A 22,736-nucleotide genomic window follows, 5' to 3' on the forward strand; every position below is an offset into this window, starting at 1 on the left:
AACTCTTTACAACCATGGTGAGCAAAAAAGCATCTCAGCATGCCACAGCAGAAGACCACATTGGGTTCCACTCCTGCCAGCTAAGAACAGGAATCTTAGAATCAAGAACAAATTCCTATTAAAGCGGCTGGTGAGTGTACGTGTATGCTGAATTATTGTAAAGAGTTTATATAATCATTCATTCTCATCACCAACAACTGCATACATAATTCCCCTACACTTTGCATAATCCCATGTGAATCTGCAGACATAAGGTTTAAACACATCTTGTTCTTTCCTTTTAATCCCCGGCCCAACCCCTTCATCACCACTGAGACCTGCTGCAGAAGCAGGATTGCTTTCTTTTGAATCCTTTCTTTATTGAGGTCACTGGTAAAGCAGCATGTTTGTACATAGTACAGGCTTCAATATCTCAGGCTAAATTAAATAGTACATTTTCAGACCAAGTCAAAACATGTACATATCTTAAATATATTCAATACATTTCCTGAATGTGAAAACATCTTTTCTATCAATCTTTCACTTTTATACGTTTTTGCCTGTGGCTTATTTTTCACAAACAAAGTGATAAACAATTACATAATAATATCATGCACATTTTTCTGGAAAATAACAAATTATCAATTATTACAAATTTTCACAAATGACAAGTGATGAGAGAAAATAGGCTTGAAACGAGCATTTCACTAAACTTAATTTCACATTTGAAGCAAGAGAGAAAAGTGATTGTCTGTGTGTTGTATTCACTCATTGTTGATGGCTGGAGAGGGTTTGTTTCGCATGGCATCTGTGGCAACTCTGGATGTCTCTGATACAAACCACCGTGGTAACCACACAGATGTTACAATACGCTTGTATTCCTCACGAAAATTCCGGTTGAGCAGCCCATAGATGATGGCATTGAGGCAGCTATTAAAGTAGGCCATAAAGTAGCTGACAACAAACAGCCACTCAGGGATACGAGGGGCCAATCCTTCTGGGTCCATAGCCACCACCAAGCCAATAATGTTCAGTGGTGCCCAGCAGATGGCAAACAGCACAAACACCACAAACATGGTGACAAAATTTCGCAGATTGCTGGGTCGCACTTTGCCATGCTCCTCCTTCTTCACTTTGCGCTGGACCTGGATGACCAGCACCCAGATCCGGAGGTAGCAGAAGGTCACTACCACAATGGGTACCAGGAAGTGCACCACCACCACTGCCACTGTGTATGAGCTGCTGGCCGTCTGTGTGAATGTGCATGAGTAGACCCTGGAGTCATAGCTCAGTGAGCCTACAAAGAAGTTGGGGAGGATGGCCAGCACAGTCAGCATCCAGATGAGTGCTACCAGTAGCAATGTATTACGTAAGCTGTAGAAGCGCCCATAGGTAAAGCTGTGGCAAATGTAGCAGTAACGATTGATAGCAATGCCTGTGATGTTGAACACTGAACCAATTACACTCAGGCCCATTAAGAAGCCACTCACTTGGCATTGAGTGTCCCCCACAGACCATCCATCATGGAACAGTGCATACAGGACCAGTGGGTATGGGTAGAAAGCCACCACCAAGTCAGCAAATGCCAGGCTAACCACAAACATGTTACCTGAAAGAGGAATAAGAAGAAAGTTTTTTAAATAATAATCATAAAAAAGCAGAGCTACTTTTACAGACACTTTCATCTTTTTCCTACTTTCCATTAGCCAACATAACACCAAGGAATTGTAGCATGCAATTTACAAAACAGCATGTGGAACAATTTGCTTGAATCTGTTGTAAATGGGGGCAATATCTCATCTCATTATCTCTAGCCGCTTTATCCTGTTCTACAGGGTCACAGGCAAGCTGGAGCCAATCCCAGCTGACTATGGGCAAAAGGCAGGGTACACCCTGGACAAGTCGCCAGGCCATCACAGGGCTGACACATAGACACAGACAACCATTCACACTCACTTTAGAGTCACCAGTTAACCTAACCTGCATGTCTTTGGACTGTGGGGGAAACCGGAGGACCCAGAGGAAACCCACGCGGACAACATGCAAACTCAGCACAGAAAGGCCCTTGCCAGCCATGGGGCTCGAACCTGGACCTTCTTGCTGTGAGGTGACAGTGCTAACCACTACACCACCGTGCCGCCCAGGGGCAATATGAATGAAATATAATTGAAGTATAACACTTATAAAAAGAAGTGATGGGTTATAACCATGGGCGATTGCTCTAAGACAACGAGGGAGGCTCAGCCTCCTCTAAAAATGACGAACATCGTGTAGGATGAATTGCGCTAGGCTTATGTTATAGCCGACCTTATAACATTGCTATTTCAGATCCAGAATCATAGAAATATATGTGCTCAACCCAACTACAGTGCAAAATCATTCCGTTATAACTTTCCCCAGTTCGCCTAATGTGAGCGTGAGTTTTTCCCCCTCGTGACAACGCGATGCAGCCCAGCCTTAGTGCACTTCAATGGCATTTGGGAGCTATGCGCTTTCAATATCAAAATGCAAGATGATTATTGGACAAATACTACGAAAACGCCCGCCCACGGAGTCTCACGGACTCCCAGCCTCAGTGGACTTCAATGGCATTTGGGAGCTATGCGCTTTTCAACCTCAAAATGCAAGACGGTTATTGGACAAATACTGCGAAAATGCCCGCCTACAGACTCCGAGCTTCACAGTGGGAGGGACATGGCAGTTTTCGCGAAGAGACTGGTGACTGGTGAAAGCGGCCGGATATTTTCTTTGATTGACAGCTCGTTTCAAATATAGACAGGCAGCGGTGAATCTCATGCGGATTTGCAAGTGGTGTGGTGTATTGTAAGAGATCAGCTTACATTTCGATTTCATTCATTACATACGGTTTCTACCAGCTTTTTTAGTTTGTATATATTTTCATTGTAAATAAAGTGTAAATATAGTGTTGTCAAGTTTGCTATCTTAGTTCCAGAAATTTTGTTTATTTGAGTGACTGAACTTGAACTTGAGGGGGCTAGTCAGCTAGCAAGAAAGCTGCGCACGGATGCCAAGCATTGCTGATTTAATTTTGGCGAACCCATTTGCCAGTCTTCCTTTGGAGGAAAAAATTAAAATTAAAGAGCAGGGTAGACCAATGCCTCAAATTGACTTGGTGAAAAAGGTAGGGAATAATACTCGTTCCTTTCAGCTCTCCTGGTACGAGAAAGTGAATTGGCTAACAGCAAGTGACCCACATCAACAACAGTAAATAGGCTACTTTAGTAATATGTCATGGATGGACCAAAAATATAGAATCTATTTAAAATGTTTATGCTGAGTATATTATATTGGAATATATATTTTTCTGGATATGAATTAAACACAGCTACAATTTGGAAAACATTTTTAAACAAAAACACAGCCGAGAACATTTCACACTACAGACCTGGATTAAAAGTGAAGGGTTATCAAAATTGTCAATAAAACATTTCTCAGTCAAAATAAGTAAAATATAGGGAAAGTGTCATTGAATGAAATGTGTGGCACCCAGCTCTATGTTTGGCTCCCCAAGTTCAGTGCTTGTGCCTATTCCAGAACACTCTGCTGTTACTGCTGAGGTTCCTGACAAAGAGCTGCTTTCAATAATGATCAATTTTTAAACAACATGCCACAATTTTAAAATATAAAATGTTAAAATATACCCCCCCCAACACCACCATCATGTATATTGGACAGTAGGCTAATGGGCCAAAAGAACCTGTTATTTCACACTTTGTGACCCTGCCAACAATCAGCCAGATCAGAGGCAAGAGTATGGGCAAAATTGATGTGTTTTTTCTTTTTTCTTTTAAAATCTGGAAATATCGTAACCGACCAGCCTCCCCTGTTTGAATACCAGCCGCCACTGCTTATAACCAAGTAGTTGTCAGTTTCACAGTGAACATGAGATACTTATGGAAGAATATTTTGTTAGATTTTAACCCTTTTAGAGGAAACATTTAGACCCTCAGTCTCCTATTATGCTGCACATTACAGGACATTGGTCCCGTTAGCCAGTGGTTGCCTATGGTAGGAGGTACATAGACTATAGTCAAATGTTATATTAACTAGTAATCACAGTGCAGAGCTACCAACAGTTCAGGGTGATTGGGGGGGGGAGCAGCATAGCAGTGGCAAGCACAAATTTATTTTCATGATTTCTCTCTTTAGTTCCATAAAGCAGAAATTGAGCTAAATTAGCAGACAATCACATACATTCGATGTGCTTTATGGTATCACCAATGTATCATCATCAGACTGGCAGATTCACATCCAGAGGAAACCTTCACTGTGTTGGGGTTAATATGAAGAGGTTTTTGCCCAAATGCAACACTGATGTTAATCAGAGGTAGGTAGTAATGCATTATATTATATGGACACGAGTGTTGTACTGGGAAATACGCCACGCATATTTTTCATACGAGCTACATCTGGGATATGGAGATCCAAAACCATGACATAAATCAATGAAGTGTTTTGATAAATTTGGGTACTTTTTTATTTGTGAATGTGTCTATATTATAAAACTTGCATTTTTTCATATAAAATACATCATTGATCTGAGTGACATGTTTTCTGAGACTTCCCTCTGATGACGTCACTCCCAGTGTTTTCCTGCTGACTGGACGTACCTTGTCAAAATGGCGAACTGGTTCAAAATTAAAACTCTTTTGATTAATTTGCATTTTTTGTGGATTTTTTCCATATAATATAACAAACATTACATGGTGGCACAAAGATATGAAGTTTATTTTCTTGTGTTGAAAATATTTTCACTTGTTTGCCTCACTCACTCGTGAATATATTCACCACTCAAAGATAAAATTCATAGCTTTGTGCAACCATGTAATATCCTCTATACAGTTACTGTACGTCCATATATATTTGGACACTGACACAAATTTTCTTTTTTTTACCTGTTTACTGAAACATATTCAAGTTATAGTTATATAATGGACATGGACATAAAGTCCAGACTTTCAGCTTTCATTTGAGGGTATCCACATTAAAATTGGATGAAGAGTTTAGGAGTTTCAGCTCCTTAACATGTACCACCCTGTTTTTAAAGGGACCAAAAGTAATTGGACAATTGACTCAAAGGCTATTTCATGGGCAGGTGTGGGCAATTCCTTCGTTATGTCATTCTCAATTAAGCAGATAAAAGGCCTGGAGTTGATTTGAGGTGTGGTGCTTGCATTTGGAAGATTTTGCTGTGAAGAAAACATGCGGTCAAAGGAGCTCTCCATGCAGGTGAAACAAGCCATCCTTAAGCTGCGAAAACAGAAAAAAACCCATCCGAGAAATTGCTACAATATTAGGACTGGCAAAATCTACAGTTTGGTACATCCTGAGAAAGAAAGAAAGCACTGGTGAACTCATCAATGCAAAAAGACCTGGATGCCCACAGAAGACAACAGTGGTGGATGATCGCAGAATAATTTCCATGGTGAAGAGAAACCCCTTCACAACAGCCAACCAAGTGAACAACACTCTCCAGGAAGTAGGCGTATCAATATCCAAATCTACCATAAAGAGAAGACTGCATGAAAGTAAATACAGAGGGTTCACTGCATGGTGCAAGCCACTCATAAGCCTCAAGAATAAAAAGGCTAGATTGGACTTTGCTAAAAAACATCTACAAAAGCCAGCACAGTTCTGGAAGAACATTCTTTGGACAGATGAAACCAAGATCAACCTCTACCAGAATGATGGAAAGAAAAAAGTATGGCAAAGGCGTCGTACAGCTCATGATCCAAAGCATACCACATCATCTGTAAAACACAGTGGAGGCAGTGTGATGGCTTGGGCATGCATGGCTGCCAGTGGCACTGGGTCACTAGTGTTTATTGATGATGTGACACAGGACAGAAGCAGCCGGATGAATTCTGAGGTATTCAGAGACATACTGTGCTCAAATGCAGCCAAACTGATTGGTCGGCGTTTCATAATACAGATGGACAATGACCCAAAACATAAAGCCAAAGCAACCCAGGAGTTTATTAAAGCAAAGAAGTGGAATATTATTGAATGGCCAAGTCAGTCACCTGATCTCAACCCAATTGAGCATGCATTTCACTTGTTAAAGACTAAACTTCAGACAGAAAGGCCCACAAACAAACAGCAACTGAAAACCGCTGCAGTGAAGGCCTGGCAGAGCATTAAAAAGGAGGAAACACAGCGTCTGGTGATGTCCATGAGTTCAAGACTTCAGGCAGTCATTGCCAACAAAGGGTTTTCAACCAAGTATTAGAAATGAACATTTTATTTACAATTATTTAATTTGTCCAATTACTTTTGAGTCCTTGAAATGAAGGGATTGTGTTTTTAAAAAATGCTTTAGTTCCTCACATTTTTATGCAATCATTTTGTTCAACCCACTGAATTAAAGCTGAAAGTCTGAACTTCAACTGCATCTGAATTGTTTTGTTCAAAATTCATTGTGGTAATGTACAGAACCAAAATTAGAAAAATGTTGTCTTTGTCCAAATATTTATGGACCTAACTGTATTTACCCTTTTACATGTACTTAAGTAACTCGTTCCAATAAATTGCACTTACAGGAGTAGTTTTAATGCATAATACTTTTCACTATTACTAAAGTATATTTTCAATTTAAAAAATGTACAGTGTCTTGCAAAAGTATTCATCCCCCTTGGTGTTTGTCCTGTTTTCTTGCATCACAAGCTGGAATTAAAATGGATTTTTGGGTGTTAACGCCATTTGATTTATATAGCATGCCCACCACTTTAAAGGTGAAAATTGTTTTTTATTGTGACACAAACAATAATTAAGATGAAAACACACACACACCACACACACACACACACACACACACACACACACACACACACACACACACATATGGGGCAGCACAGTGGTGCGGTGGCTAGCATTGTCGCTTCAGAGCAAGAAGGTTCTGAGTTTGAGCCCAGTAGCTGATGGTGTCCTTTCTGTGTGGGTTTCCTCCAGGCGTTCTGGTTTCCCTCACAGTCCATAGGCTAACTGGCTACTATAAATTGTCCACTGATCAAGCTTGGAGAGGGATGGGCTCTGCCAAGTTTAAATGCCCTAGACACACCAATGAGGGACTATTAAATTGTCATCAGTGGTGCCCTACAGCCCTTGCTGGCTATGGGACGAAGGAAAAAAAATTATATAAAATCTCCTTCTCACCCCCGGCAGTGGGGGTGGTATCCATGTCATCCTCAAGCTCGGGTCCTCTACCAGAGGCCTGGGAGTTTGAGGGTTCTGCGCAGTATCTTCGATGTTCCTAGTACTGCGCTCTTCTGGACTGAGGCTTCAGATGTTGTTCCTGGGATTTGCTGGAGCCACTCTCCCAGTTTGGGGGTTACTGCCCCAAGTGCCCCCACTACCACGGGGACCATGCCACCCTTGACCTTCCACATCCATTCCAGCTGCTCTTTCAACCCTTGATACTTCTCAAGTTTCTCATGTTCCTTCTTCCTGATGTTGGCATCAGCTGGGATCGCCACATCGATCACCACCACCCTCTTCTGCTCTTTGTCCACCACCACTATGTCCGGTTGGTTAGCCAGGATCTGTTTGTCAGTCTGGAAGCTGAAGTCCCACAGAACCTTGGCCCTGTTGTTCTCAGCCACCTTCTGTGGTATGGCCCATTGGGACTTGGGTACTTCTATTCCATACTGGTTGCAGATGTTCCTGTATACTATCCCAGCCACTTGGTTGTGCCTCTCCATGTACGCTGATCCAGCTAGCATCTTACACCCTGCTACTATGTGCTGGACTGTTTCAGGGGCTTCTTTGCACAGTCTGCATCTTGGGTCTGATCTACTCTGGTAGATCCTGGCCTCTATGGCTCTTGTGCTTATGGCCTGTTCTTGTGCTGCCGTGATTAGTGCCTCTGTGCTGTCTGTCAGTCCTGCATTATCCAGCCACTGGTAGGATTTCTTGATATCAGCCACTTCCTCTATCTGACGGTGGTACATGCCATGTAGGGGTTTGTCCCTCCAGGTTGTCTGTTCCTCCTCCTCCTCTGCACTCTCATCAGGGTTCTGCTGCCTGAGACATTCACTTAGCAGTTCATCCTTTGGGGCCATCTTTCTGATGTATTCTCGGATTTTTGATGTTTCATCCTGGACCGTGGTCTTGACGCTCACTAGCCCTCGGCCTCCCTCTTTCTGCTTAGTGTATAGTCTCTGGGTGCTGGACTTGGGGTGGAACCCTCCATGCATGGTGAGGAGCTTTCTAGTCTTCATATCTGTGGCTTCTATCTCCTCCTTTGGCCAGTTTATGATACCAGCGGGGTATCTGATGACTGGTAGTGCGTACATGTTGATGGCTCGGACCTTGTTCTTACCATTCAGCTGACTTTTCAGGACCTGCCTTACTCTCTGGAGGTATTTGGCTTTGGTTGACTTCCTTGTGGCCTCTTCATGGTTTCCATTAGCCTGTGGGATGCCAAGGTACTTGTAGCTGTCTTGGATATCACCTATGTTGCCCTCTGGTAGGTCAATCCCCTCAGTCCGGATCATCTTGCCTCTCTTTGAGACCATCCGGCCACACTTGTCCAATCCGAATGACATCCCTATGTCATCACTGTAGATCTGGGTGGTGTGGATCAGCGAGTCTATTTCTCGCTCGTTCCTGGCATACAGCTTGATGTCATCCATGTAGAGCAGGTGGCTGATTGTTGCCCCACTACGGAATCGGTACCCGTAGCCGCTCTTCGTGATGATTTGACTGAGGGGGTTCAGGCCTATGCAGAACAGCAGTGGTGATAGCGCATCTCCTTGGTATATGCCGCACTTGATGTTGACTTGGGCAATGGGTTTTGAGTTGACCTTTAGGGTTGTCTTCCACATTTCCATTGAGTTCTGGATGAAGGTCCTAAGGTTCCTGTTGATCTTATACAGTTCCAGACATTCCAGTATCCATGTGTGTGGCATTGAGTCATAGGCTTTCTTGTAGTCAATCCAGGCAGTGCACAGGTTGGTCTGTCTCTTCTTACAGTCTCGGGTAACTGTTCTATCGACCAGTAGCTGGTGCTTGGCTCCTCTGGTGTTACTGCCAATCCCTTTCTGTGCTTCGCTCATGTATTGAGCCACATGCTTACTCATTTTTGCCACAATGATGCCTGACAGGGCCTTCCATGTTGTGCAGAGACAGGTAATTGGCCGGTAGTTGGATGGGATGGGTCCCTTCTGGGGGTCCTTCATGATTAGGACTGTCCTGCCTTGGGTTAGCCATTCTGGGTGGGTCTCATCCCTCAGCAGCTGGTTCATCTGTGCTGCTAGGCGTTCATGGAGTGCAGTTAGCTTCTTCAGCCAGTACGTATGGATCATATCGGGGCCTGGTGCTGTCCAGCTCTTCATCTTTGACACTCTTTCTTGGATGTCTGCCATTGAGATGGTTACTGGTTCTTGTTCTGGGAGGTTGCTGTGGTCAGATCTTAGGTCCACTAACCATTGGGCATCGGTGTTGTGTGATGCCTTTCTTTCCCATCTGTCTTTCCAGTATTTTTCCACCTCAGCTCTTGGTGGGTCTGACCGGTTGTTGTTCCCCTGCCACTGAGAGTACACCTTGGCTGGTTCAGTGGAGAACAGCTTGTTTATTCTCCTGGCCTCTCCCTTCTTGGTGTATCTCTTCAACCGGGTGGCCAGAGCTGTTAGTCGCTGTTTGGCAGTTTCGAGTGCCTCTGGTATGAAGAGTGAGTTGTACTTCCTGGGTGCCCCTTTATTCACCATGTTCCCTTTCTGTAGTTCAGCTAGATGGCTAACTTCTCTCCGTGCTGCCTTTATCTTGACCTCTAATTGTCTCTTCCATGGTGGATACTGTTTGTTACGTCCCGAGCCCACCTTGTGTCCAAGCATCTCCATGATTACTGTTGCTGTACTGTGTATCAGCTTGTTGGTCTCAGTGATGGTTCTTGTGGAGATTGTCTTCAGAGCATCATTCACAAGTAGATCTTCTGAAGGTACTTGGCAACTCAGCTTCGGTATTCGTTGGGGGCTCCAGGTTTCCAGTTGGGTCATGATCTTCCTTCTCAGGTCAGCAGCTCTTGTGTTGAGGCTGTTAGCTGTTGGGGCCTGGTACCCAATCTCTGGTTGTGGGGATGATGATGACGACGACATCTCCCCGCTGACCTGTCTTCCCCTTGCCGTAGCATCGTTGTTGTATTTCATTAATCTCTAGTTGTGATCGATTATGGATGTGTAGATTTCGGATGTGTAGATTTCGATAATAGCTGTTTCTTTGTTAGCCTTGATTGTGGGTTTCGAAGTATCCTATGGTCCCCCATTTGCTGCATGTATCCCCTCTGGAAATCCGTATTTTCTGTCCTTGTCCATCGATGTCTTGTTCCAGTAGCCAATTTCTCATCAGTTTGCCCTGGTTCCCTAGCACCTGACACAGACCTTGTTGACCCGGGCGACGTCTGAGCCGGTATGACTCTATCAGTTATGTCTTCACTCCTGAGGTAGGCTGATATATCATGAGGGGTCTTGCCTAAGTACCCTTACTGGATGATGTTTTGCCCTGACCGGGATTTGAACCCCGATCTCCCATGTTGTAGTCAGTGAGCATTACCACTGTACTATCCAGCTGATTGCGCGTGTGTGTGTGTGTATATATATATATATAAACACAGAGTACTATGCAAAAGTCTTAGGCACCCTATTTTTTTCATACAAACTTTGTTATTGTTGTAGATTTCTGTTTTATAACGTCTATATTATCAAGGTAGTACTAAAACAGTTTAGACTTCCAAACGTTCATTTTCCAGCACAAATTAAATGTGACAGAAAAAAAGTTTGTATCTGAGCAGCATATTACATAAGAGACCACTTTTCAAATTAAAAAAGGAAACATAATGAAGGCTACTGGGTTTTGGTGCAAAATTAAGAAGCGACGCAGTGTTGGGCACGTTACTTTCAAAAAGTAATTAGTTATAGTTACTAGTTACTTTTCCCAAAAAGTAACTGAGTTAGTAACGGAGTTACTTTGTGATAAAAGTAACTAATTACCAGGGAAAGTAATTATTCCGTTACATTTTGTTCCCCCTCCAAAAAAAAAAAAAAATCAAATTCAATTAGTGTAATCATAATAAAAGTGAATGTTAAATGTGTTTAATGACTGAAATGGACACTTAACAGAACCAATTAGTAACGTTATCTCCACTATATTAATATTTTTGTGGGACAATGTGAGATAAGACATCTATCAAATTTAATATATTTTTGTAGTTATTAAAATTATGTTACTAATTACTGGCCACTGACGAGGACAAACGCTTTGTTCCTCGACATAATGTGCATTGCACGTACACATTTTTGCCTTTTATTTCAAGTAATGAAAAGTAATGGCTGTATTTCCAATGTGAAAGCGCAGTGCTGGGCTGACCGCTCGCCATCGCTGTGTCTTCTCATTGAAAGAGTGCGCAGTAGTGCAGTAGGCGTGGCCTACCTACGTTTGCTGTTAAAATCTACTCTGATTGGCTTACTGTGCCGTTGTCTCGCGTCTCCCCGCCCCATACGAAAGCAGAGTAAAGAAAGGCTGAACGAGCAGCGTGCCAGATGAGAACAGCTTTAATAAAGTAACGCATAGTATTTTATTGTAAGTAACGGGAACGGCGTTATAACGATGTAAAAAGTAATTAGTTAGATTACTCGTTACTAAAAAAAGTAACGCCGTTAGTAACGCCGTTTATTTCTAACGCCGTTATTCCCATCACTGGAAGCGAGTGTGACAAAGTGTCCAGAAGAACTGTGGCTGGTTCTGCAAGATGCTCAGTAAAACCTACAGCTCATTTCCTTATAATACTGCACTAATTTTACCTGAGAGTACTTTTTTTTAATGCAAAGTGTTGTCTCACACCAAATATTGACTTTATTTCATTTATTGTGGCTTACTCACATTTAATTTCATTATGTTTAAGCCATTTTTGGTCTACAGCATTTCTTTACACATGCCTAAGACTTTTGCACAGTACTTTATATAGTGGTCTCCCCCTATCTCAGGCTTCCAGTAGTGTGGAGTGGGTCAACTTACCCCCTGCTCCCCTCCTTCTAAGCAACCTGCCTAGGCCACAAACTCGAATCAGTGCACCACTCTGACAGGTTAATTGACTCACATGTTGACACGATATCACTGACATGATGTGAAAATGAGTGACAGAAAATCAAACGCACAAATGTCACAGTTTTCTTTTTTTTTTTTTGTGCAGGCACTCCATGCCATCCCATCAAGATGCTGCCCTGGGTGACTGCACATGTCACCTATACCTAAATCTGCTACTGCAAACATGACTTTAGGACTGTGTAAGACTGTTTGATTGCAGCATATTGTAAGAATTGAAATAAATATATTTTCTGCAAAGGATATTTATCTACTACATAATTCCCTGAATTATTATCTGCAGAAACTTTAATTAGAACTTTGTAGCACAGCTTGGTGAACACTGGAGGCCAAAGGTGCACTATGATAGCATCAAGGTGTTATAAAGAAGGTTACTACAACAAAATAACATCAGTTTTATCATCTGCTTATGTAAGCCCTCTCTCTCTACCTTATAGTCAGTGAAAACTGTGCACATCAAAGACACCAGTTCTGCTATAGCAATCCACTGTGCTTCAAAATGTCCCCAGGTCCTGTAAGATGCTTATGTAAGCCCTCTCTTCAAATTATCAAAATGCATTTATGAGAGATATAGAAAGGGATTTGGAGAAGAAATTGGATTTTATTAAATGTTGTGTTCCACATACAGAGCTGGATCAGATGCATTGAAGTTTAAGATTACTATTTTCTTCATGGTCGCTTATGAAGGACATGACTTCTGGAAGAGGATGGCAGAGCAACATCGCAGGTCAGCTCCTGTCTACCACCTGGGAAAAAGGGTCATGTTGTCATACTTGCCAACTTTTCAAAATTCTCATGGGGGAGAAAAGTGCGTGAACGACATTTTCAATTGGATGAGGGTATGATGCGCGGTCGAAATGATAAAAACAGTGGATCCCAATTAATTGCAAACCATTTGAAATTTATACAATTAAAGAGTTTTTGAAATGTTGATATTGTTCTATCAATTTACTATAGGTTATGGGATTCGTGTATCAGGCATGAGATAGCTCAGAGTGAAAAATCTGAAATAATACTTGTCTTGAATTTTAATATAATAACAATGAAAGGGAAGTCTTAAATCAGATTTTTAGCTGAAAAATCTCATGCCTGAATATTGTATACATACAGAGACCCACAGAAATTAACACAAGTGATGCTTTAGAAGAATGTTTATAATTTCTTAAAATAGTCATAGTGAATGAAAGTATTATTGGATTGCATCAAATGTGTTTTCCTTCTGTAAGCTCATGTAAAAATACAGAGAACTATAATATCATATATAAATTAAATTTTAATAAGATTTGACCAAAATAGTAACAACTCAATTAAATAAATACTGCACTGTCTTAGTTCTACTAAAATGCATCACTCTCACTCAACACTTTCCAACAGAATTTTTAAAAAGCACTAGAAATACTATCCAAATCCTATCGGAATGCATCAAAGGAATTTGCTCATTTGCAAACTTTGACTGAAAGTTTTCAAGCAAAATTTAAAAATGCCACAATAAATACTACCATACTATCAAAATATACTCCACAAAGAAATTCACTCGAATGCAAAATTTTAGTACTACCAAAATACACTTACTAATAATCTTTCACTTAAAACCTCAAAATTCTATCAAAATCAATCACTTTCCAGATAATTCACTTGTAAACTTTCACTTAAAACTTTCAAAAATAAATTAAAAATAGCACTAAGACACTACCACACTATTTAAATACACTCACCAAACAAATTCGATAGTTACGGCCACCCGACCCAGCATTAAAAATTTTCCAACTGAAATAAATTCACGAGACCCGGATGTAAACATACAGACTTCTAAACTTTAACTGTGCAGTCAGTGAATCGCTTACCTTGCAAAATGCGTTGGTCTGGCTGGTTGAACATTTGCTTATCCATGGAAATTAATTCTCCCATGCAACCTGGTATTTGCATTCATATTTTTGCCGTTTGGTATTTGGTTTAGTGGCCATGATGAATGAATGCTTGTAAAAAATGTCGGACAGCCAGGGTGAATCCTACATTATGGAAGTGACTGTCGTTCTGTTCATTGATTGGTTAAAAATCAGTTGATGTCAGCAGTGTTTCTCATACGATTCTGATTGGACATAATTGGGAGTATTTTTAACTTGGTGGTAGGGATTTCCCAAAACCAGGAGATTATCCAGTTTTTAACAAATACGATCAGGAGGCGGGAGACGGAGGCTAAAATCAGGAGCCTCCCGCTGAAATCGGGAGGGTTGGCAAGTATGTGTTGTCCACAGCCAATCTTCCTCTCAGGGTTCCCTCATGTAAGCTGGCCCCCAGGTTTGTTGGCCCCTTTCCTATTTCTAAGGTAATTAATGCCATGACTGTGAGATTGGCATTGCCCAAGTCTACTGTGAGATTGGCATTGCCCAAGAATACTTCACGCTCCCTGGCAAAGAGAATGCACATTGTCACATGTAGACTGGTTGGGCAAACTTCCATGCACACTCCAGTACCCTTGTGAGGGTAAAGAACTGGTTCAGTGCCCCACAACCAGGACAAAAACAGCATTGTTCCTCCTGAATCCAAAGTCTGACTAACGGACAGATTCTCCTCTTCAGCACCCTGGCATAGACCTTCCCAGAGAAGCTGAGGATTGTGATCTCCTTACAGTTAAAACACACTTTCTGGTCCGCCTCCTTAAAAATGGGGACCAGCACCCCAGCCTGCCAATCTAGAGGCACTGTCCCTGAATTCCTTGCAATGTTGTAAAGACTTGTCAACCCCACAACATCCACAGCCTCAAAGAACACAGGGTGGATCTCATCCACCTCCAGGGCCCTGCCGCTTAAAAAGTTTTTTAACCACCTCAGTGACCTAAGCCCTAGTGATGGGAGAATCTCCCTCTGAGTCCTCATACTCTGCTTCCTCTTTGGAAGGCATGTCAGTGGAATTTGGGAGATCATCAAAGTATTCCTTCCACCACCTAACTATGTTCTCAGTTGAGGTCAGCAGCACTCCATCCCCTTCTGAGTCATCTGATAGTTTGCCAGAATTTCTTTGAGGCCAAACAAAACTCATGCTCCATGGCCTCACCGAACTCCCCCCACACCCACTTTTTGCTTCTGCAACTGCCAAAGCCACATTCCACTTGGCCATTTGGTATTTGCAAGCTGCCTCCAGAGTCCTACAAGCTAACCAAGCTCGATAAGACTCTTTCTTCATCTTGATGGCTCCCTTTATCACTGGTGTCCACCATCTTTAATAGAAAAAAAAACTCTAATCAGAAAAAAACAAGAATTTGCACAAGTGATAACATATTTTGTGTTTTCTGAAATCAATGCAGGGTCAAAATTATACATACAGCACACCTAATATTTGGTTAAATGTCCCTTGGCAAATTTTACCCTGACCAAATGGTTTTGGTAGCTCCTGGCAGAATTCTGGTTGGTAATTTAATCACTCTACCTGGCAGAATTGGTAAAGTTCAATTTAATTTGTTGATTTCCTGGCACTTTGGAAAGCCATTCCAAAAGTTTCATGTTAGCCTGCTTTATCCATTCCACAGCCACACTGTAAAAAGTGTGACTGGTCTGAATTAATATTTACAAAATAAATATTAGTAACATATACATGAAAAAAAAGACTGTGTGTAGTTTGGTATATTATTATTTTGATTTAATCAAATTTTAATTACTTAACAGTTGCATTTTACTAATTTCAGTTTGAATAAATTCAGCTAAAAATCACTGTCTAAACTCTCATTATATTTTATCAGCAAAGTTAACGATGTCAAAAATTAATAAATTCTACTCATTGGGGGCTCTTTACTCGCCGTACACTTCCGCCCAGAATGCGCGCCAAACATGGACACGTCTTCCACACAGCCGTCAACTGACCGCCGTTTTCTCTCAAGGTAGGAGCTTCAATAATTCTTTATTATCTTGCCCCAGCAGTTGAACATTGTTTTGCGTCACTGCGAGTTACCAAACAAGTTTACTGGGCTGGCTGTATATTAAGTTTAAATCTATATAGTGATTCAAAGTCATTCGGAGCTTCATATGAGACTGAGATGTGCCTTGAAAGAGCCGATGAAGACTACAAAAAGAATGGAACACTTCTGACTGCCTCAAAGGTCAAGGCAGACATACTGGAAAAGCTGGCAGAAGCTATATATATGTATACAGCTTATCCATCAAGTGCACAGATAAGTGATGTTGCTGAGGCACTTGTTAAGAAATATCCTTGTCTGAAGGAACCTGGCTCCTTCTCATGGCTGGCAACAAAGCCTCAAATACAAGATGGCAAATTATCGTACCAAACTCAGAGGCTACCGTGTTCCAGAGGTGATGTGCAATGCCTTGAAGCGCAAGAGCCCTGCAGACCAGAAGTCTGCAAAGAATGTGAAAAAGCCTCGAAAGGCAGAAATAAACTACCTTCCCCCTTACCCAGCAGGAGAGGATGAGGAAAGTCAAGAACAGGAAAGGATTCAGTTGCTAACAGAAGTAATGAAAAGAGACAACAACAAATTGATCAAAGAAAAGATGGCCAAAACCTTTGCACACTGAAGAAATGAAATCATCAACCAAGCACCCTCCACAGAGGACATCAGAGCAAGGTGGCCGGCTCTATTTGAGGCATCTAGTGTGAGTTACAAGTTTATAGTAATCAGAAATATTCCTTTGTAGTTGTGAGAGGTCTGCTATTTGAAACAATATGTGTTAAGTTACTGCCATCTGTTTTCTAAATCATGTTTTTTCGTATTTTCAAGATAAAAAATGGTTTACAGGTTACATTATTTTTCTTTTAGATCCAGGATGAGTTCCACAGAATCACAACGGTGCACCTGGAACCAAAGTTCATGTCCAAGCTGGATGAGTACTCTCCCAGGCTTCTGAACCTCTTCCATGCAAAGGGCAGAGCCATGGGGTTAAAGTTGCAGACTGTCCTACTAAAGGTATCCTAAGTCTGGGCATATTATGTTTAAGGATTTTGACCATCTACAAGAATGTGTATTAAAGTGCATATCTTTTTAAATACAGTAGTTTGTATAGACTTAATGGCCACCTAATTAGATATTGTCTAATCAGACATTGTCAAAAATGTGACCATTCAATTATCTCAAGTAAAACATTTTCATTTTTAAACACAGATTATAAGTGTTTTACATGTAATTTACTGCTCTCACCAGTGTATGTTCTATATAAATGTAAATACATCTTACTCTAAGCACTAGCTACCAGTCACTCCTATTTTCTAGCTGCTTAAATGTTAACGTTTTGGGAAATAGCCTACTTATCCCTCTAAGAGTTTCATTTTTAGAATGATATTGCTTCTGCTTGTCTACTGTAAATTTGAAGGTACAACCAGCAGAATGTCTGATTATAAAACAGAGAAACAGTACAGAAACTTTGTAACAAACCTTACTTTGTCCAAAGGTAACAAAAGTCATGTACCAGCTCACCATAAATTCAATGTTAAACATTTTGGTTTTATGGAAGTTTCTTTTCTTTTCCAGGACATATGACTTCCTGGATTCACAGTTGGTCATTTGAAAACCTCAGTTAAGACAGGAAGTGTTTTATAAGACTGGTCTCTCAGACAGCATCTTAAGGATCCCTGACAGTGGTTTCTTTAAAAAAAATAGCATAAGTCTAACCCTCTTGTGTTTAAAAACTGCACATGACCTTGTCTAATATTAATTTGTGTTATTTCAGGCTCCTAGCAGTCCTACTGTCAGCATGACCAGAGAAGTTGTCATCAAGTGTTTAGTGTTGTATCTTGGGGAATGTGCTGAGCAGCTCTTTAAAGAGTATGATGTTACAATACATATTAAAATACATATGTGATCTCTCTCATATATTTGTTTATTTAGGACCTTCTCTTTTAGCTGCACAGTCTGAAATACAGTCTTCTTGTTTTGTAGGATGCAGATGAAGGCAGTGTGGCACAGGATCTTGCTGTACAAAAGATGAAAATATACAGCATCAAGAATAATCTGACAGAGGGTACAGAAGACTTTGGAATCGTGATAGAGGGAACAAAGGTCCTCACTGCACTGGAAAACTTTCCGAGGGCTTGTGCCATGCTCGTTGGATTGACGTATGCAATGAATCTTGCCTATCCTATGGAGCTCAGGTACACTTTTGAAGCATTTCAGAAACTCTTCCTTGAGCTGGATTGCTCAAAGCTTTCCCCAAAAGTGAACAGCCTCAAAAACAAGTTGTTGGCTTAAGAAGGGACCCCTACATACACTGGAGTGCTCAGTTTTCCTGTGCTGCTGTTAAATGTTCTATTCTTCTCATCTCATCTCATTATCTCTAGCCGCTTTATCCTTCTACAGGGTCGCAGGCAAGCTGGAGCCTATCCCAGCTGACTACGGGCGAAAGGCGGGGTACACCCTGGACAAGTCGCCAGGTCATCACAGGGCTGACACATAGACACAGACAACCATTCACACTCACACCTACGGTCAATTTAGAGTCATAACCTAACCTGCATGTCTTTGGACTGTGGGGGAAACCGGAGCACCCGGAGGAAACCCACACGGGGAGAACATGTAAACTCCACACAGAAAGGCCCTCGCCGGCCACGGGGCTCGAACCCGGACCTTCTTGCTGCGAGGCGACAGGACTAACCACTACACCACCGTGCCGCCATGTTCTATTCTTGTTCAGGAAAAAAAAAATCACATTATCCACACTCATCTTTGAAGGGTGTGATGTTATATTTTGGACCTATAACTGGCACAAGTAACTGTTTTTGTAGCTTCCAGGAGTAAGCAAATAATACTGCTGCATTATAAACAGGACTGTGAGAGTTGTTCTAAAACACAGGATCTCTTTCGTGGATGCCAGTGTCATGGATATCAGTGAAAACGGACAGTCCTCTTGTTTGTCATTCTTATGGTTTTTCTTACACCTCACAGCTCCATTATGAAGATGGACAATATCCTGCTGGATCTTTAACTGTGTTATGTGCCACTGTTAATTCTGAGCACAAACTGTACGCTTCTTTATTTCTTTGTAATTTGACATTTTACCAAAAAAATCTTGTCGAAATGGATGTGTAAAGAAGGTTGCACAAATAAAAGTTTGCCTGTTTTCCAGTTATTTGTTTTTACTTTAATTTGCAGTAAATTCTTGCAACATGAGGACATGATATTAAGTGATTTGACATAGAAAAATTATGGCATTTTATGGCAACATTAAATCGATTTTAAATATTGTGGTGTTAATAAGTTGATTTGAAAAATTTATTTAAGTAAAGATAAATAAGAATTGCAGTTTGAATGTGCTGAATTAACCAACATTTTTCCAAGATATGAGTTGATATAACTTATTTTATTTATTGAGTCCAAATCATTCTTATCCAGATATTTAGAAAGAAAGGATCAATTTAATCTATAAACTTATTAAATATAAATCAATATTATCCAGATAATTAGTAAATATAAATTATTTCTACTTAATTTATTAGTAAATATAAATAACTTTTTTGCAGATATTTGGTATATCTAACTTACCTTTTTCAGATACCTACTAAATTCTAATTAGTTTTCCCTCTAAAATTGATTTGGATTTACTCAACATTTGCCATATTAGTAAATCCAAAATATTTCAAACGTTGATTTGTTTAAATTTACTTAATTAAATCAGTAGTTTTTAATCAATGTTGTACAACTTAGGGCGGCACGGTGGTGTAGTGGTTAGCGCTGTCGCCTCACAGCAAGAAGGTCTGGGTTCGAGCCCCGTGGCCGGCGAGGGCCTTTCTGTGCGGAGTTTGCATGTTCTCCCCGTGTCCGCGTGGGTTTCCTCCGGGTGCTCCGGTTTCCCCCACAGTCCAAAGACATGCAGGTTAGGTTAACTGGTGACTCTAAATTGACCGTAGGTGTGAATGTGAGTGTGAATGGTTGTCTGTGTCTATGTGTCAGCCCTGTGATGACCTGGCGACTTGTCCAGGGTGTACCCCGCCTTTCGCCCGTAGTCAGCTGGGATAGGCTCCAGCTTGCCTGCAACCCTGTAGAACAGGATAAAGCGGCTAGAGATAATGAGATGAGATGAATGTACAACTTAAAATCTACTCAATTATATTGCGTGTCACTTTGTTGCCATAATTTTTTTAAGTAGACAATGATCAAACTTTTCTCAGTGCAGTGATGGTCAATGGCACCAAAGCTGCATAAGCAGCGGATAACCTACAATGCCTACAACAATGGCTGTATCAGCAGGCAGAAAATCGGATGGTAAGAGAGATGGTGAAATCTTCAATCACCCGGAGGAAGGCAATGGGAAACCACCTCTGTATTTATCCCTTGTACAACCGTGGAGTACGAAACCAAAACTGTCAAACACCAACAGTGTGAATGGGACCATGACCTCGCATGATGGGACCTCGCTCGGTAGGAACAGCTATGAGGTGACGCAGGTAGCATCCGACCATCATCAAGTGACTGTGCACAAACTACATATCAACATTGGTACATGGAATGTAAGAACTCTCTACAGAGCTGGGCAATTTGAGAATGTAATACAAGAGATGAACAGAGCAAATCTTAACATACTAAGACTCTGTGAAACTAGATGGACAGAGAATGGACAGCTAGAATTGGATAACCATACAATGTTTTACTCAGGGGGCAGTCAACATGCTAAAGGAGTAGCTATCATCCTGACTAAATAAACTGGAAAATCACTCTTAGGCTGCTGGACTATTTCAGACAGAGTGATGGTGATAATTAATGGCTCAACCTATCCACATCAATATCATACAATCCTATAAACCTACAACTGAAGCTTCTGATGATGAACATCAATTCTTCTATAAAGATCTCAATAAGGCATACTCGACCTGCAAATATCAGGAAATTAACATTGTTATGGGAGACTTCAATGCAAAGGTGGGTGACACTAAAGAACCAGGTGTCGCAGCCTTGGAAAATGTAATGAACAAGGAGAAATGCTAATGGATTGGTGCAAATTAAATAATTTGAACATTATGAATACCATGTTTAGACAACATAAGAGAAGACTCTACACATGGAAAAGCCCAGGTGATTAATCAAGAAATCAAATAAACTACATCTGCATAAACCATCGTTTTAAGAACTCTGTTAAACAATGTAAGACACTACCTGATGCAGACTGCAACAGTGATCACATGCTTTTGGTAATGAGATTCATGTGCAAACTAAAGAAAATAAAGCAAATGAAAAGACGGCAATTATTGGACATTTCTCTACTAAATTGCAACTCTCAACTAGCCTGGGAATATCAAGTGGAAGTGTGTAACCGATTAAACGTTCTTGACACTGAACAGAAAGGCACTAAAACCTCGGCTGAAGAAGACTGGAATAACCTTGGGATATTCTCCTGAAAACAGCCGAAAAAATAATCCCTAAGAAAGAACCCATGAAGAAACAGAAATGGATGGCATCTGAAATCATTGGATTAATGAAAAAATGACATAAATGCAAAAAGAAACAGCCAGGAGTACAAAGACTTAGACAAGAAAATAAGAAAGAGATATAAGGAAGCCAAGGAAAAGTATATAAACGACCAGTGTGATGAAACTGAAGACCTTCAAAGAAAAGACATTACACTAATGTACAGTAAGATCAAGACATTGCACAAGAGAAAAACTCAACCAGCCAACAATGCTATAAGGGATAAATTTGGAAAGATCATGTTTGAAAAAGAAGACATCAAGCAATGATGGGTGCAGTATATAGAAGAACTTTTTGGTGATGCAAGACCAGCTAAACCTGAAGACAACATAGAACCTACAGGCAATTCTATCTTAAAATTTGAAATTGAAGCTGCCCTTAGATGTAAGAAGAACAACAAGGCACCTGGAAATGACAACATCATGAAAGAAATGCTGGCTGCTTGTGAAGAAATAGGCATTAACAAACTTGTAGAAATTGCAAACAAAATATATGAATCTGGAGTCATACCCCAGCAAATGAAAGAATCAGTATTCATTATGATTCCAAAAAATGGTGACCTTCTTGAGTGCTCTAACTATCGCCTCATCAGTTTAATGAGTCACATAACAAAAATCCTAATCCATGCTATCATGAACAGAATCAAGAGAAAGATTGACAGTGAGGTTGGCTGGGAACAATCTGGCTTCCAAAAAAAAACCCCAAGGGAACAAGAAATGACATGTTTGTTATGAGATCTATAACAGAAAAAAAAGCATATTGTGGCTCAGGTAGCTAGGGCACCATACCATAACTCCAGGGACCTGGGTTCGATTCCGACCCAAGGTCCCTCCCAATCCCTCCCTGTCTCTCTCTCTCCCACTCATTTCCTGTCCTGTCTCTACACTGTCCTATCCAATAAAGGTGAAAAAAGCCCAAAAAAATATTTAAGAAAGAAGCAAAGAAATGTTTTCACTGCCTTCATTGATTATGAAAAAGCTTTTGACAGAGTAAAATACATTGAAATAACGAAAGATTTTGAACAACTGGGAGTCAGTGGAAAAGATGTCAAAATTTTGAAAAACCTATTCTGAGAACAAATGGCTACAATATCAGTTAATTGAGAACTCAGTGAATGGACACAAATCAAAAGAGGTGTGAGACAAGGATGTGTAATATCACCAGATTTGTTCTCCCTTTATGCTGAAGTAATTATGAGGAAAGTAAAACAAAGAACAAACCAGTTACTCTTCACCATGAA

The 22,736-nt window shown here is 40.8% G+C and overlaps 1 protein-coding gene across 1 annotated transcript in view; it reads right to left on the bottom strand.

The window, feature by feature from the left end:
- Nucleotides 1-743: 743 nt before the first annotated feature.
- The window catches only part of mtnr1bb (melatonin receptor 1Bb), a 40,905-nt gene continuing 18,912 nt past the window's right edge, over nt 744-22,736 (bottom strand). The window contains exon 3 of the mRNA XM_060909619.1: nt 744-1,588. Within this exon, the coding sequence (XP_060765602.1) occupies nt 744-1,588 (845 nt within the window). The remainder of the gene's footprint in view (nt 1,589-22,736) is intronic.

This window comes from Neoarius graeffei, chromosome 25, assembly GCF_027579695.1.
Source record: "Neoarius graeffei isolate fNeoGra1 chromosome 25, fNeoGra1.pri, whole genome shotgun sequence".
In the NCBI taxonomy this organism is placed as follows: Eukaryota; Metazoa; Chordata; class Actinopteri; order Siluriformes; family Ariidae; genus Neoarius; species Neoarius graeffei.